General features: G+C 38.0%; 1 protein-coding gene across 1 annotated transcript in view; it reads left to right on the top strand.

The window, feature by feature from the left end:
• Positions 1-16,203, top strand: part of NCKAP5 (NCK associated protein 5) — a 242,907-nt gene that overhangs the window by 125,016 nt on the left and 101,688 nt on the right. The window contains exon 7 of the mRNA XM_041473262.1: positions 2,771-2,920. Coding sequence (XP_041329196.1) covers positions 2,771-2,920 — 150 coding nt within the window. The remainder of the gene's footprint in view (positions 1-2,770; positions 2,921-16,203) is intronic.

Below are 16,203 nucleotides of genomic sequence, written 5' to 3' on the forward strand. Positions count from 1 at the left end.
AAACTCATTGGTCTGGGAGACTCAGAGTGGAGTTATTGCTTTTGCTTTTTTCTTTCCTCTTTTTTTTTTTTTTTAAGCTGTTTTACTTCCAGAACACCATTTCCAACTGTTACCTTTTCCCAGAAATTAAACCTTTGCTGGACTTTGCACCTGGGGAGGATTTTGTTGTTCAGTTTGAACACAGCCTGCCTGTGACCGCAATATGTGGGGCATGAGCAGAGACTGCTCAGGAGTGGCAAAAGATGCTCTTTATTTGAGATAACACAAGTGTAGGACTTCAGGGGGAAAAAAGGAGTAAGCTGCTTTAGCCCATTGTTTGCTGCCTTCAGCATGCTCACTCCGGAGCCCTCTGCAGGATTTGTCCAACATCCCCCAGGAGATGTGCATTTCCTCTGGCACATCTCTGCCCCTTCCTCCTCTCCAGCACTCAGCTGCCTTTGATATTAACAGATTTTGCACACTCAAGAGGTTTCTGTCATTCCCAAAGCCTTTGTCACCCTCTCTTTTTAGGGATTTGACTTTCAGCACAAAGGGTGCTTTACAAATCCCTATTTGCTTTGTGGAGTGTGGATTTTCCACTCTGCCCTCACTGGACATCACCCGTCTGGAACTGATGAATGTGATGGGGCAGTGCCCTCAGCCCATGGCACGTCTAAGCACAGTTTCTAAGGTTAGAAGTTTTTCCTCTGTTCTGCACCTTTTCCATGGCTGAAATGCTGGAACTCATTTATTATTGCTCAGTAGTAAACTACTTTTGGAACTATGTGAGCTGTACTTCAACACTCAGGCAGGGGTAACAGCAGTGAGTGTCATGAGGTATTCAAATACACATCAGAGTGAAATAGGATGTGTGTTCTGATTATGCCACTAGTGTGCAAAGTTAATCTAATTTTGTAATTAGAAGATGAACAGGTTACTTTTTTTATGTGGCTGGAATTTACTCTGTGAGAAGCTGCATTATTCCACATTCTGTAATGAAATGTCATAACCTGTGCTTTCTTCTACTTGTCCTTTGAAATTGCTGCCCTGAGTTTGTGCAGGAAAGGTGACCCTGTGCATATGTTTATGTTTTCTTCTATTGTTAGCCACATCCAATTCATGTCACATCCCCTCCTAAAAATAATAGTTTGTATTTGAATTGCATCAGAGATATACCTTTGTCATTTCTTTCCCCTGAGTTCATTGAAGTGTTTTATCTCAATGCACTCCTTAGGGCAACTTGAAGCAAAAATGGTTTAGTGGCTCTTTTACAGATACTTGATTGTTGCATCCATGAGTAGCAAGAACAAAAAAACAAAGCCCAAGTACTATATTTATGTTTCCTTTGTGATCAGGGTAGCAGTAATGCTAGAAACCTGATGGAATGGCTCTTTGACATCTGTATTTTAGGGCTCAGAATGAGATATTTGCTTCATGGTTTGTGTAAGGGTGTTTAGTAATTAAGCCCATATCATATAAAACTAATTCTTGATTAAAGTTTTAACATAGTAATAGTCAATTTCTAAACTAGTTAATATTTTAAAAAGACATTGTTGTGAATGTGATCCAGACTGCTGATTTTTAATTCAGTTACCTATATGGGGTTTAGTTAAGATAATGCCTTGCTATTAACTCTCAAACAGTTGTATTTGCATGTTTTTCAAACAGGATCAGTTCTTCATGAAGATGCACACTTTTATGCTTAGCATGCATGTTGTGTAGTAGTTACGGGCAAAGCATCTCAGTTATGGGGTAACAAAGATCATGAATGTCTGAGCTTTTGTACATAATTATCAGAAAGGCACATGAAGAAGACTTGAAGCTCATTGAATGAATTCTCTAGATTTGTTTTGACACCCAGTATTTAATGTTGATTTACCTCACATTTTCCATTCTCAAGCTGCTTGTGAGTTGTCAGACTGCATCTGCTCATGCAGGCAGAGAAGGTGGTTTGCAAGGTAGAGCCAGTCCCTCCTGTGTTGTGCTCTGATGATGGGTCACTCTCAACATCTGTGGAGCTCTCTTTTTCCCCCTTATGCTTGCCTTGTCACTTTGGGCAATGTTTTACATTGCCTGCTTGTAGTCTTGGTGTTTTCTTTCTCTGCCTCACTCTCTCTGTGGACAGAGAGCTTGGACAGATAATTATTGAAGTTAGCAGGATTCACTGTTCAATCCTATGATTTCTACAGAGCTCTGGTAAAACTCAGCAGTCGCTCAGCAGCTGCTGAGTAACAACTCAGGCTGACTGCCTGGAAATAGACTGGGGCACTTCTGAAAGTTTTGTGGTCAGTTCCATTCCCTCCAGTTATATGGCAGAGCAGATCTTAAATCAGTATTCATCTGGGAGCAGCTTGATTCTCAGCCCATTATTTAATAATTCAAATATTAGCTCTAGATGAAGAAAGGTGAAAGACATTAGGCGTGAACATATGTTAGCTTTTCCTCAATAAACTGCTTTATCTCTTGGTGGCGAAAAGCTGCCACTGAAAGCTGGTGTGTTCGATGTTCCTTGCAACTTTTAAAGAAGAAAATGGAAGTTATTAAAGAAATGACAGTTCTGAGTTTTAAAAATCTGAAGTAGAAGTAGCAGTTAAGTTGTGCATACACTTGCAGAACTGGCATAGCATGTGTCACAGAGCCTTCATGACTCCACTTATTTAGTACTTTAATCATGTCACTAGCAACTTCCTCTGCCTTTTTTTCATTCATATACAAGGGAGAACTGGAGATATTTGCATAGTTGACTTCATTTGCACCTGTGAGTAATGACATTTTTAAAAAATCATTGCAGGAAAAGCTGTCAGAAGACAGTAGGAGATGTAAAGAAGGCATGGAAAAAATTCGCACACAGGCAGATGAAGATCCAAGAAGTGAAAGCAGCAACACTGAGGAGGAAAAGGAAAAAACAAAATTGCTCTTGGAGCGTTTGAAAGCTCTGGAGGTAAGAAGCACAAGAGTTTCACACATAAAAGACCACCCTTCCCCCTGCCTCATTCATTTATTGGCACTGAATCACCCTGTGGTATTAATCTAATCTTTCACAGTTCACCTGATTTCATGTTATGGGGTATTTTTTTCACAATTCATTTACCAAGGGTGAACAAGAAGCTTAGAACCACTAAAAGGATCCCTCTCTAATGCTGAGCATCACATATCTTTAAAAGGAATTTAATACATTATTTTAATTCCTTTGAGACCATTTAATATGAAAAATTGCTTTTACTCGTTTTGTTTCAATTATTAATATTGCAAGACTAATATAGGTGGTTTAACAACTATCATAAAACTAGTTTTGCTCCAGTGTAGTTTATTGCTCAATTTTTAATTGCTGGACTGCTTGCTTGGGAGAGCTCAGGCCTTTTTACTGCCAGGCTGTGGAAAATCTATTTCCTTGTAGACCTCACGGAGAACTGCACACTCTACATTTTGAGTACATTTCTGGAAAATTAGGATCTGCAAAATAGTGCACTTTGTGATAGCTTCTAACTAGAGGAGAAGTTTCAAAGTTTTCTAAGACAGCCGTGGACAAGGTGTATATTGTGATTAAAACTTTAACCACAACATACATGAACTTATTTTGTGCTCCTTGATGGAAGCATGGGTTTCAATGTCTATGAAAAAATGAGACTGCATATTTTAATCTAATTTTTAACTGCTACAAAGTGTATTTTTTACCTTTCTAGTGTTTATTCCTTCTCTTCAAGCATCTATGTAGCACTATAGGTATGGGTAACTGAATGCCTTAGAATGATCTGAGTGACATTTTGCCTGTGTAAGGTGTTGGTGGACAATAGATTTATCACTGGCCCTATACATTTTTGTTTAAGTGTGAAAGCCTCTTTACATGATAATTTTTGGGATGAGTTGTGCTCTGATAGATTAAGACTCTGGGTTTTTCTTCTTGAGGACTTTGTTAAAAGTAAAATATGAACAGCTACAACCAGTCCTGTTTGGATCTAAGTACAGGATCTGAAATCTCAAAGGTGTGGGCAGTTTCTTTAATTTTACTTTAAAGTCTTAGACTGTTTGTAAAATAAACACATGTAATATTAAATAAATAATTTCACCCAGGGGATAAAAACCACATGCTACTAAGTGTTTAAGATAGTAAAACTCCAAAAAAAGTGTGCAGTTTAATACAGTCTTGCTTTATCTGTTGATGGAGAATGACTGTAGGTTCCTTGTGGTCTTTTATTTCTAAAATATGCATGATTTCTGTTTGCTTTGCCTCATTCTCAACCAGTCTGCATGGCATTTGCAGTTCTCTATGTCCTCAGTTGGTAGGGAGGTGTGGCAGATTGCCCAGATTTAAAATGTAGCACCAAGGACAGGCAGGATCTGGTTCAGGAAGGGCATGGAGACCTCTCCTCACTGGTGTCAGTGTTGTGCAGTGCCTCGCTCAAAACCACATGTTAGAGAATGCCAATTCTTCAGGGATTAATCCTCATAAGGAGTGTAAGGAGCTATCAAAGGAGAAAGATGAGCTCCAGGGCCAACATTAATTGTGATCCAATATAATCAAAACAAAGTGTTGTTGACTGCATGTTGTTTAACATTATGTATTTTTGCTGTATTTTTCTCTTGAAGAATATAAATTGTAGTGTCAAAGACTGTAGGGTTTATTAATTAAGAGACTTTTAAAAAGTTATATGCAATTAGCTGTTCTAATTCTTTACTATTTTCAGACTAATTATTCTAAATATTTTATTAGTCTATCTAGAAAGGAACAAAAAATTACTGTTTGTTAGTTTTTTGTGCTGTGCGTGTCAGGATCTTTAATCTTACTTTACATTATTAGATATTACTGAATTAATGAAATCAGAAGGGCTAATAAAGTGCTTACTAGAATTGGTCATCCATCTGTCCTCTAGAATCTGAACACTGCCTATAAACATAAGCTGTTAAAAGTAATAGTCAGAATGTGTCACTTAATCCATTAATGCCTATTAATATAATTTCATTAATATCATTGCTGGTAAGAAAACTTTTGATATCTCTTCCTATTAGTTTGTTTGTTACTCAATGGTAGCACATGACAAGCTGGTCTTTTAGGGCATTGTAGAATTATTTCATCCTCTTCCTGTGTTCACTGGCCTGTTGCTTGGCACATATATTATAAATTTACTTTCATACACATGTATGTAAATGTATTTGACAGTGCACATCTAAGGAAAAGCCTGCACAAGTGGTGTGGAGTTTCTATTCTACAGAAGTTTAGATCCAGCAGGTATTTTTTGTTCTGGTTAATACCTTCTCTTGGCTGCTCACACAAAAAGTTGGGTAAATCTGAGCTAATTTTGCAGTGAATGAAGTACCAAAAGAGAAATGTTATCCACCAGCTCAGGGATAAATGGGTAGCTCCTCCACATACATGTACAATATAACAGATTATTTAGTTTATTTTGTTTGGAATGTATGGGAAAATAATTCCTGTTCTATACAAAGAGTAAATTGTTTCTGCCCTTCCTGGGCTACTGACATTGTAGATGTGAGGTACATGGTGGTTTCTGTGGATGGGAAATAGCCTGTAGCCATCCTGGTCAGCTGGATCTGGAGAAGGGAGTTGAAGAATAAGGAAAGGGGCAAGGCTTCATTTTCACAGGAAACTCTTTAAATAGCTTCCATATCATGGGAGTGGTATTTAAAATGTCTTCTTTTTTTTGCTGTCAATTGTATTGCCAAATAAATTTCAGTAATACCTTTTATGTTTTATTAACTACTGTTTATCCTAGAAATTTTCTCACTGAACAGTACAAATGAGTACAATAAAGTATCTTTGTAGTCAGCCCAAGTGAAAGCTATCATATACTTTGATAAGAGATATCCACGCATATTCTCCCATTGCTCCTTTTGCCTATAATTTTTTTACATCCGTTATCATATACAGCAAATTCTATTTCCAGTTTACTGACTGATAAATACCATACGTTTCTAATCAAATGGAACAGATGACAAATAAAAAATGGTTCACACCATCTTGTGTCCCATTTTACATAGTTGAAATTAATTGTGATTTCCTGGATATCAAAATTCCTTTATGCCTTCAGCATTTTTAGCTGGCTGCTCTTGAAATGCCATTTAATTTACTTCAGTAGTTATGATCAAATGCCTCCTAGCTCTTACAAAGAAAAAAAACATTCTCTGATATCTTCTCTTTGTATCTGGAGTGCTGCAAAAAATGAAATATTAATGAAATATGGTGAATAACATATGAACTCCATGGTGGAATTTCCTTTTTTAAATTCTGCTTTCATCACCAGAATAATTTAATTTTTTTTTAATTGTAGGCGGAAATATACCAAAAAATATAATTTATTCTGGATATGCATCAACCCCCATACAGCAATTCCAGATTTTTGCACCATTTTCACAATTACGGTAAAACAATAATATTATATTTCCAAAGTCACATAGACACAAGTTAGAGATTTTTCACAAAGCCTTAATTTGCTCTCCTGGGTATGTTAGGTGTTATATGGATTTTCATTTCAAGATTGTCTACTGTTTCTTTTTCCAGCAAGAACAATTTATACATTTACAGTCCACAGAGGGAAGCTTTAAGAATATTCTGTATTAGACAAACAGTGTCTGTAAAGACATAACGAGTGTCCCAAAGCTTTGTTATCCACTGTGGAGCTCTGGGTTCTCTGCCCCAATTTAGCCTCAAATGACTGAAATGCAAGCACCAAGCACCTGCATAATTGCAAGTGATTTAAACTGATATACAGCATTAATGTCAGTCTTAATCTAAACATGTCTGTAAAAGCTATAGTTACTTTGATTTTAAAAATTTAATCAGTGATAAATACTGTGTCAGCTTTGAAGGCTTATTAAAGTCTGTCATTTGCACAGACATTTATGCAGGAAGGGTAATTCAGTATGAATTAACTGTGTCTGACTCTGTGAAATGTTCCAGCTCTTTTGGGCATCCTTCTTTCCAATTGCAGTAGCGCAACTTGCTTAGAAAGTATTTGCTTTTGGCTGTTCATGAGGTGACTGGGACAGGGCACAGCTAACACCTTGTTAAAGCCACAGTATTTGCATTCAAAATTAAATAAACATGGGCAACAAAGAGGAGGTTCCCCTGGTTTGCGAAGTGTCTGCTGCCCCATCTGCAATGGGCACGAGTTCTTTTGGCCTCAAAAATACTGATTGAGGGCTGCTCCCAACCTTGCATTTTTCAGCAAACCGCTGGGGTAGCATTAGATAGTAACCTTGGAGTTATTGAATGAAAAGCCCAATTCATGTGTGAAAATCTCATTGCTCGCAGGTGAGTGAGACTCAGTGAAAGTTTCAGTAAACCAAGCTGCAGTAGAAGCAGGATCTGCTGGGGTAGAATCATGAAACCACTCTGATTTTAATTAAAGAATTTTGTGCTCTTACCCTTTGCAGTTCATCACAGAAAGATGTGTTTTGTTTTAATAAATTGAGCTTTGGGAGAAAACTCACTCAGGATAATAAGCAAAGTGTTCAAATATATTAGAGGAGTAATTTCCCTTTTATCATCACCATTAAACAAATGAGGAAGTATGTCAAGTATATCTGATATTATGTTTTTACTACTCTGCAGAGGAAGAAAGACATTATAGCAATGAACTATGAACTATAAAATAGAAATATGAGAAGGGTACATAATTCCTCTGGGTGGATTGAAAGGATAACTTTGAATGAGATGCTGCTGGTTTTTATTTTGCTCATTATTTTATCTTCCTTATTTTTATTTAAATGATTTTCCATGTTCTGCAAGGTAAAATGGTAAGAAAACTAATAATTATTTTCTTTTCCATGGAAAGAAACACACCATATGCAGAGGCAAAGAGCCTGAGTTTCTGAAAATATCTGTGAGGAAAGACTTCTTGTTTATTGAAAGTCAGCTGATTCACTGGGGTATAGGAAATGTGAATCACTTGACTTACATGCATAGAAAAATCATGATACTTTGAAATATTTTGTAGCAGCATTCTAAAAATTCTGTAGCAAGCAGTCTTGTTCCAGCCAATGTGTTTAATCTGATTCAGCCAGAAGCCTCCTCTTAGCCCAGTGCCTTGGCTATCCACACAACCAGATCCATTATGCTGATTTGTCACCAAAGACCAACCTACTTAATTCTAATTATTGGATGATTTTACTTTTAAATCTTTTCAGTAGGAGACTTTTATAATTTGTTTTCTGAACTGTGCCTAAGAACTCTTTTGTTTTTCATAGCAAGGGATCAGACAATGAGGCAGGGAAAGTTATTTCCCACCTTACACAGTGGCTGATAATGAATCAGCACAGAATTGCATCACTGCTTTCAAAACCAGCCCAGTTTATTCCAGCTCTTTCCAGATAATAGTACTGGCAAACTGTTTCAGCTTTCCAATAACTGAGTAAATTTTAAATTAAAACCGAAAAAGTACTATCAATCTGAATGTTGATGCTTGAGCTCATCTGCTCTAGTGGCTCAGCTGGTCTTTGGGAAGCAAATCTCATGGCTGCTACCTGTTTCTCCTTGCCTTTGTGCCATGGGGTGCTTTCCTCCTGCTGTCTGTCCTCCCCTGCTCTGGCTGAAGGCCTCAAAAGCTCGTCCTTCCCAGCTGTTTGTGCCCCTCCTGCCAGCTCACCTCTTGCACCGTGGCTTTTCCAGCCATCCCACGAGGCTGTGAGGCTCCGCAGTTGGCACAGAGTTATCTGTTGGGATGTTACTGGAAATAAATTCTGTTACTGGAAATAAATTCTCATATGGATGAGGACTAATAGAAACCTCTCTTGAGCAGACAGTTCAATTCAGTTAGAATGTGGTGAGTATTTAAGAGAAGAGGATGTATTTCCTGCAGACGTGTAAAATATTTATCTTTCTATTTTTCTCTCTCCTTTTATTTTTTTTTTCCCCTAAGCCAGTTGAAATTCGTGGCAATTTCTCTTTTGGCATAGAAAAATCAAGATGATCTAGTAGGGATATGAATTTACAACAGGGGTGTTGAAAATAGCTCAGCCCACTGGATGTAAGAAGAGCTGTTCAGATTTACTCTGTCAATTGCTGCAACCATTTCCTGCCATCATTAGAGACAGATTTCTGATCCACTGTTCACCAAACAGTTCCATCTCCTGAAATGGGAGAGTGCCTTGATAAAAAATACTGTACATTAAGTCATTGTCTCCATGGTCCAAGAGAAGGCCATGCTTATCTGCATTTTTCTCACTATTCAGTTCAACAAAAGCTTAAAATACTTGCTGAAATCAACCGTGGTACCTCCTGGGAATTTTAGTCTGAGTTAAAAACAGTATTGTTTTCTTTTCTGATTGAGTCTAAGGGAAAATAAAAGAATATGGAATTGCATCTCCTATGACACACCATGGCAGTGGTTCAGAAGTTAAACGTTTTGGGTCACAACATGCAGAACTTCTGAGGGTTTATCACATGTTGAAAAGGTAAAATCTTCCAGATCAGCTCTGTTTTGTACTCTGACATACCCACAAAGCACTAAAATATTGAAACAAGCTAATTCAACCTAGTGCACAACAGAGTATGTGTCAGCTCCTATTCTTGTTCTGCTGTGTCTTAGACCAGCATTTAATTGTTTTAAGCTTGTCATTGTGTCATACCCCATCAACTACTTGTGAATTTTGCTGCATATCAGAATTTTTCTCCTTTAGCCTGCTCATGCAGTAAACAGGTTTTAATGAAAGTTACTTTGCAGCTTCAGTGCTCATGACACACATCAGTGTATCCCAGTGACGTGCAAGGCACATAGCAAAGGAGTGAGGAACTTGTTCTGTTCCTGATTTCCTCCTTCTCAAGGCAGAATTAGATAAAATGCTCTTTTCCAGGACAGTGAATCCAACATCTTGCAGGGGGGAGAAAATGCAATATATGCATATGTCTTATATGCAATGTTTGTTATTTCACATTAATATTTTAATCAGGGTGCTGTTTAGCATATCCTTTAGTTCACCTACAGCGAACTATTTTTGAACATTTTTTTCCTCAGCTTTGGGGCATGTTGTTTTAAAAATCATAGGTATCCTATAGAATCCTCAAGACAATATCTTGAGATCTGGAAATTTTATTGAAACAAGTGAGATCTTAGATAAGCATTTAATGTTCATTATACCACAGCCAAATGAAATTACATGTATTTTCTGTAAAAAGCAGGTAATAAATTAATTGTTTTCTAGGACTTTCCAAGTTCCAGTCTAATGGCTCTTAGAGCTTTCTCTGTGATACTCAGCTCTGGCTGACATAAGAGCAGTCTTTAAATAGTTCAGAGTATTGAATATGGCCACAAGAATAATGATTTGGTGCCAGAAGGTCTGAGGAATAGGTGTAGTCAGTGAAGAAAAGGTAAGTCACAGAAGTCAAGGAAAATCATCTCGGTTTCATTAAACCTGTCAGATTTTCTGTATTGTAATGAATGTTAACTGTATTCTGCACACAGTGCTTGCTAGGTTGCAGTGAAGGAACCTGCTATTTCTGTCTGCCTTTTATAATCTAATGATAGTTCTTCAGTACCCTTCTTTCCAAGTGTGGTGCCTTCTTGCAGATAATCAGCATTTACTGTAACTTACCTTTTTCAGCAATCAGGCGTGTGCTACAATTGAGAATCCACTCTCCCCGTGGAATGGAACCAAGTTTTCCAATGCTGTGTTATAGACATAGGTGGCTGTGTTTATCCCCACACATCCATTATTTCAGAGAGTGAGACTCAGTAATTTATTTAAATAGGTTCTCTCAGCTGTGCACTCTGGGCCTGGCTCTCCACAAGCCCTTCCTGCGAGCCTGCTCATTACTCGCAGTGGCATTGTTTCAGAGGAAAGCTTCTATGTGACAGAGATTTTTAGAATCACGCCCTGTATTTTTAATTTACATACTAATGCATGCAATTTGGCTGACAGTAATGACAGTTCTACAGTTCATAAACTAAATAAATAGTTGCAGTTCATTTCAAGCTAACATTATTTTTGAAATCCCAGTATTTTGTGGATGTTCTCCACTGGCTGCATAGGAAATCCCAATTCATTTACCTCAGCTGTTTGAGCTGAATCCCTTACAACTCTTTACTTACAACATAGTAAAATAATTTCTCTTTTAATTTCTCCTTACTAATCTTGAAAATGCTTAAACAGTATTGACATCTCATGGTGATGCACTTTTTCCTAATTTGACAGCGATTTCTTTTTTGTTCATCTTGTAGAAATACAGCATTGGAGATTATAGAAGGGATTCTGGGCAGGTGTATTTACACTCATACACTGGAATTAGGGGCACTGTGCTGAATTCTAGCTTGTAAGGGTTGGCTTCTGTGTTGGGAAATGCTTAACTGCACATGTGAAATCTGTGTTGTTAACATACTCTTGAAATTCGATATTCACTGGCTTTATTATGCAGCTAATTTGATAGTCCACAGCAGAAAATACCCAAATGGTTATTTTTAAGTCTGCTTAATCTGTCATGGTGACAAGCACAGACTTTAAGATTAGTTATAAATATATAGAGGGGATAGATAAATCGAATGTGGAATAGTCTGACATTGGTCCATTATGCCTGAAACTGATTTTTTCTGATGGCTCTGTAGATACCTGATTATCACTGAGTGTTAAATTTCAGTGTATAGTCAGAAAAGCTACACATGGATGCATTATAGCCTCGTGTGCATGGATATGGATAGCTACATGCACATTTTAGTGTACAGCTGTCTCTTTCAGGAGCTATTAAATGTCAAGGAGAGTTGTGTTCGTTCATAAGGACAATCTAATTTTTTTCTGTTTGTTTTTGATTTTTATTATGTTTTCACATATTTCCCACCCCTTCCAGTTAAATTGCCTTTCCCCATATCGGGTCAAATGTTCCATTTTTTTTCACCTTAGGCTGAGCACCATTCCTCTGCTTCCCACGTGGGAAAAACAGGTCTGTGTCCCTGCTCTGCCCTCAGGAATGTGCAGTTCTCACCTTCCCACACAGAAGGGAAGGTGATCTTCCCTTCCTGACCTCTGGGCCCATGTTTCCTGTGCAGGTGGAGTTATGGTCACCTTGCCTGGCAGGGCTGCCCAGCTCCAGCTGGGATCTACAGGCACATAATGCCATCTAGAGGGCAGAGCTTCTTCCCTTCCCGCAGGAATACCTGGGATCCCCGCTGGCCTTCCATCACCTGTGGTGACAGCACTCTTCATCTTTATGATTCATGGGTTTTCCTATTCCTCTTCTGGGTATTTGTACTCAGACAAGGCCAATACTTGGAAATTATTTAGAAGTGCTCAGTTGGTGATTACAGCTGTTTCCCTTTAACAAGCCTGCAGGTTTCTTTCTTGTCTTCAGTCAAATGGTATGTTTCTCCAGAAAAACCCTTCTGATTTTAAATGTTCTGCGTCTTAACGTTTAAGTTCTTCAGGAAAAAGTTATTTTAAATAGAGGAAGCAAGTAATACCTGTATTTTTCCTTCAGTTTTTCATTAAACTCTAAGTACTTACACATTGGCTACTTTGCTAGACAAAATCCTCTGTAAAGTTATTGCAGCAACAGTTTCAGATCAGCTGAGAAACGGGTGTGAGGGTCATGCATTATGTGAGGCTGCTGTGTGTTTGAACAGAAGTTAGAGTATTTTCTTCTATTGCATCTGTCCTGCTGCAAGACTTAGTTAGCATTTGTCTTAACAGTTAATGGTGATCTGGAAATGAGTGGAGGCTTCTCAGCATTGAGGTCATGGGGCTGAAGACAGCTGAAGTTTCTCCTTAATTGCCTCCTATAGCTCCTCTGTTTTCATCTTTTGAACCTTACAGAGTTTGCTCATTCAGACCTTAGATGTGTCAGAGAAAGGTCTGTTGCACCCTCTTTGGTAATTTCCTTCAGTCCTATTTGATGTCTTTATACTTCAGCTGCTGTTACCAATAATGACCATTTTATTATAATATTCTTTTTATTAAATAACAATGAGTGTGCTTTCTGTAACTTAAGTCTGATCTGTATCTAATAAAAAGGATTTTGTAACACATTGTAGTGTCTCCCCAGTGCTGTGCAGAGATTACTGTTACACACATACATGCATAAATTTGATTCAATTAAGGTAGGAGGTGTGAAACAGAGAAAAAGGCTCTGTTGCAAGCTTTATAAACAGCATCTTCTTTTTATATAATGCCCTGCCATGCAAAGTAGTTCAGGTAGCAGAAGCAGTGTAATTGCGTGGAACAGCTTTCATTTGAGCTAATTAGCTCTTCCTGAGAACCAGGGTATTGGCCCCAGTAGAACAATGCAGGAGCAACCTGAGCCAGCTTCAGCAGATCTTTGCAGATAGTGTTGATGTAACTTCACTTTTAGGGACAGTCTTCCTCTTGACTCCTCTTGCTGTGGCACAATATAGGTTTTTTCCATTCCAGTAATGGTTGTCTTTATACTCTTTTTCTCAAATATTTTGCCCTTTGCAGTGACCCCAGGGTAACTATTCAAAATTTTAACCATTCAGATGAATAAAAATAGATATTCTTAGTTCATTGTAAAAAATAACTTTGCCAGTATTAGGCAGAACCTGCATTTTTCACAAAGACATTGAACAGAAATAAGAGATGAATATTGATTCTCTTTTTTGAGCAAGTGATTTTCCTCGCTGGTGACATCTGCCAGGCAGGAATATTTCCCAATTGCAGGCCAATCTGACAGAGCAGTAATGTGATCAGTTCTAGGTATATATGGCATTGCATAGTATTTCATACATTGATTTATTTTTGTTCTTTTCTCTGCATTTTCCCTTTAGGCCAATTGATTCATCACTGATCCTGCTCTTGAATGGGAGCTTGGATTAAGATAACAGCAACATTTCCTCATATTTGATACTAATGTTATTTTATTTGGCTATCAAATTCAGACATGTGAAGGTGGGTGCAGTTCCAGTGGCTGCACTTGAGCTGTGTTTAATTATGTGTGGTGTCAATTTGGCTCATTCTGCAGATCAGGGCTGGGCTCTGCTGTGCTTTTCACACCTGAGCTTCTTACTGGGGCACCCCTGAACCCCATCAACTTTGACCTGAAGTGTGTGCCATATGAGACTGCTATTTTCAGCCAAACCTTGTTTTTTTTATGGACTTCTGGTTTGACACATTCTCCAAAAATTGTGGTCTAAGGCATTTCTTGGACCTCCTCGAATGTAGTTTGCCAGCAAATATAAGTACAAAGAACAAAATCTGAGACAAAATTTTATATGCTGAAGAGCAAGGTTAAGTTAATAATTGAGAAAGGCTTTAATATGACACAGTTGCACTTAATAATGTATAATTACAATAGAATTTGATTCCATGTAGCTGCCTTGAATGTATATATTTCTGTACAGGTTTTTTGTTTTCTTTTTTCATAACGTACAAAGCTATAAAAATATCCAAGTAGAAAAATTCCTCTGGCACATCTCTCTTGTGTGCAGTAAAAAGTTCCCAACAGGCTTCTCTTTTATTTTGGTACTGTGGGATACATTTTTGTCCTGGCAGTTGAATTCCTTAGGGCTTCCCTATTAATATTGGAAGATATCCTGTTATAATTGTGTGTCTGCCTTGGGAATGGTGTAAGAGGAGCAGATCCTCAGACTGGTGCTGTGTGCATTTTGGGGAGTCACTCTGACTCCAGGTGAGCCCAGCAGCAGCTGGAGATCCTGTTCCCATTTCCTGTGTGAGCAACCCAGTCCATTGCATCCAAGGCCACACCACGGTGTGAGCTGTAGCCTGCTCAGTGTGATGATCAGAAAAACCACTGGGGATGAGGACACTCACAGCTCAGCCATGCCAAAAAAAGGCCAATGGATGGACCTGATGTCAGTCAGCTCAGTAGGAGACATTTCCTGTAACTTGTTAGGGTCACAGTCTGATGCTGCCACATCACACAGTTTCCATGGGGTCCTTGTCCCTTCTTCTGTAAGTGAGCACAGTCTGATAGGGCAAAAAAAACAAACCAAAAAAACCTCTAATGTGCTGAATCTTTTAAAAGGCAGAATTTGAGACCTGAGCTGTTGTTCTTCTCAGCCAAATACAACTACTCTGCAAATTCACTCTAAAAGATTAAAAATTAAATGAATCAGAACTTTCAATTTAACAAATGTCAGTGCAGAAGCCACGTGTTGCTGTGTGGGGCAAGGGGCATTGCCAATTCTTGCTGTGTGACTGTAAGAACAAAAGAGAAAAACGTTCTGAGCTCTCAGGAGAAACAGGGTGATGTTTGCAAATAGACTTTCATTTCAGCTAGCAAGAAATGAGCAGTAATTTTGTGATTCAGTTATTAGGAGTTGGCTAGTGGCTACAAAAACAATTGCTGCACGTTATGTGGCATTTGATGCTCTCCATAGCACAGCACCAGTGCCTGTCCTGCTCCACTTGGCTTCACAGCTCCTTAGCTGGGAGGGACAGAAATAACTGAAGCCATCAAGAGAAGTTCATTCTGAAATACCTGGGGAGCTTGACTTATGGGTGACTTCTGATGAAGAGAGTGGAATTGCAGGAAACATCGCCTTCAGGAATAACTCAGTGCTCCCATGTAGTTAAAACAGAAAAACTTGTTATAAATTTATGCTGGGAGCTGTGAAACAGGCGACATTAATAGCTCATTGTGGTCGAGAGCTTTTAACTTGAAGTCTTTAAAGGAATAAAGTAAAATGATGCAGCATAGGAGGAGGACAATAACATATTTTATTATGTTTAAAAATACTTTGTGGCAGTATCAATTACATCATCACATAATTTTTAAATCTATTCCATAGTACAACAAAGAAAAGCCATTATTTTTCTCAGAATTCAAATTAAAAGAAGCTCAAGGGATGTTTTTTAAAGTGGAAAACCAGTTGTGTATTTTATTTTTTCCATTTCAGAAAAACTCATACATGTTCTTTGGAAAAAGAAAAAAAAAGATTTTCTCACTTGCATAGCAGAGAACTGGTATGAATTTCACATCACCCAACCAGTGAACGTGGCATTCAAGTGAATAGAATCAGTATTTTCCAGACTGTCAGTTTAAAACATTTTATTTCATAATTTCATAATGTTTGAACTAGGATAACTTAGAATAAATAATTAGGAAAAAAATATTTATTGATAAATATTCAGCATCCACTTTCTCTGAAGTCAGAGCAAAACATCTGTTGTTTTACCTTCCAGTAAGATCCAAAATAATTGGGTGTGGGATACATTTGTGTTGTAGGTTATGCATTAAATGAGGGGACAAAAAGAAGGAAGACAGTAAAGTCTGAATATTTTGTTTCTATCATCCGCTCCCATGAG

This window comes from Pyrgilauda ruficollis, unplaced genomic scaffold (genome assembly GCF_017590135.1).
Source record: "Pyrgilauda ruficollis isolate IOZ18807 unplaced genomic scaffold, ASM1759013v1 scaffold3, whole genome shotgun sequence".
Lineage (NCBI taxonomy): Eukaryota > Metazoa > Chordata > Aves > Passeriformes > Passeridae > Pyrgilauda > Pyrgilauda ruficollis.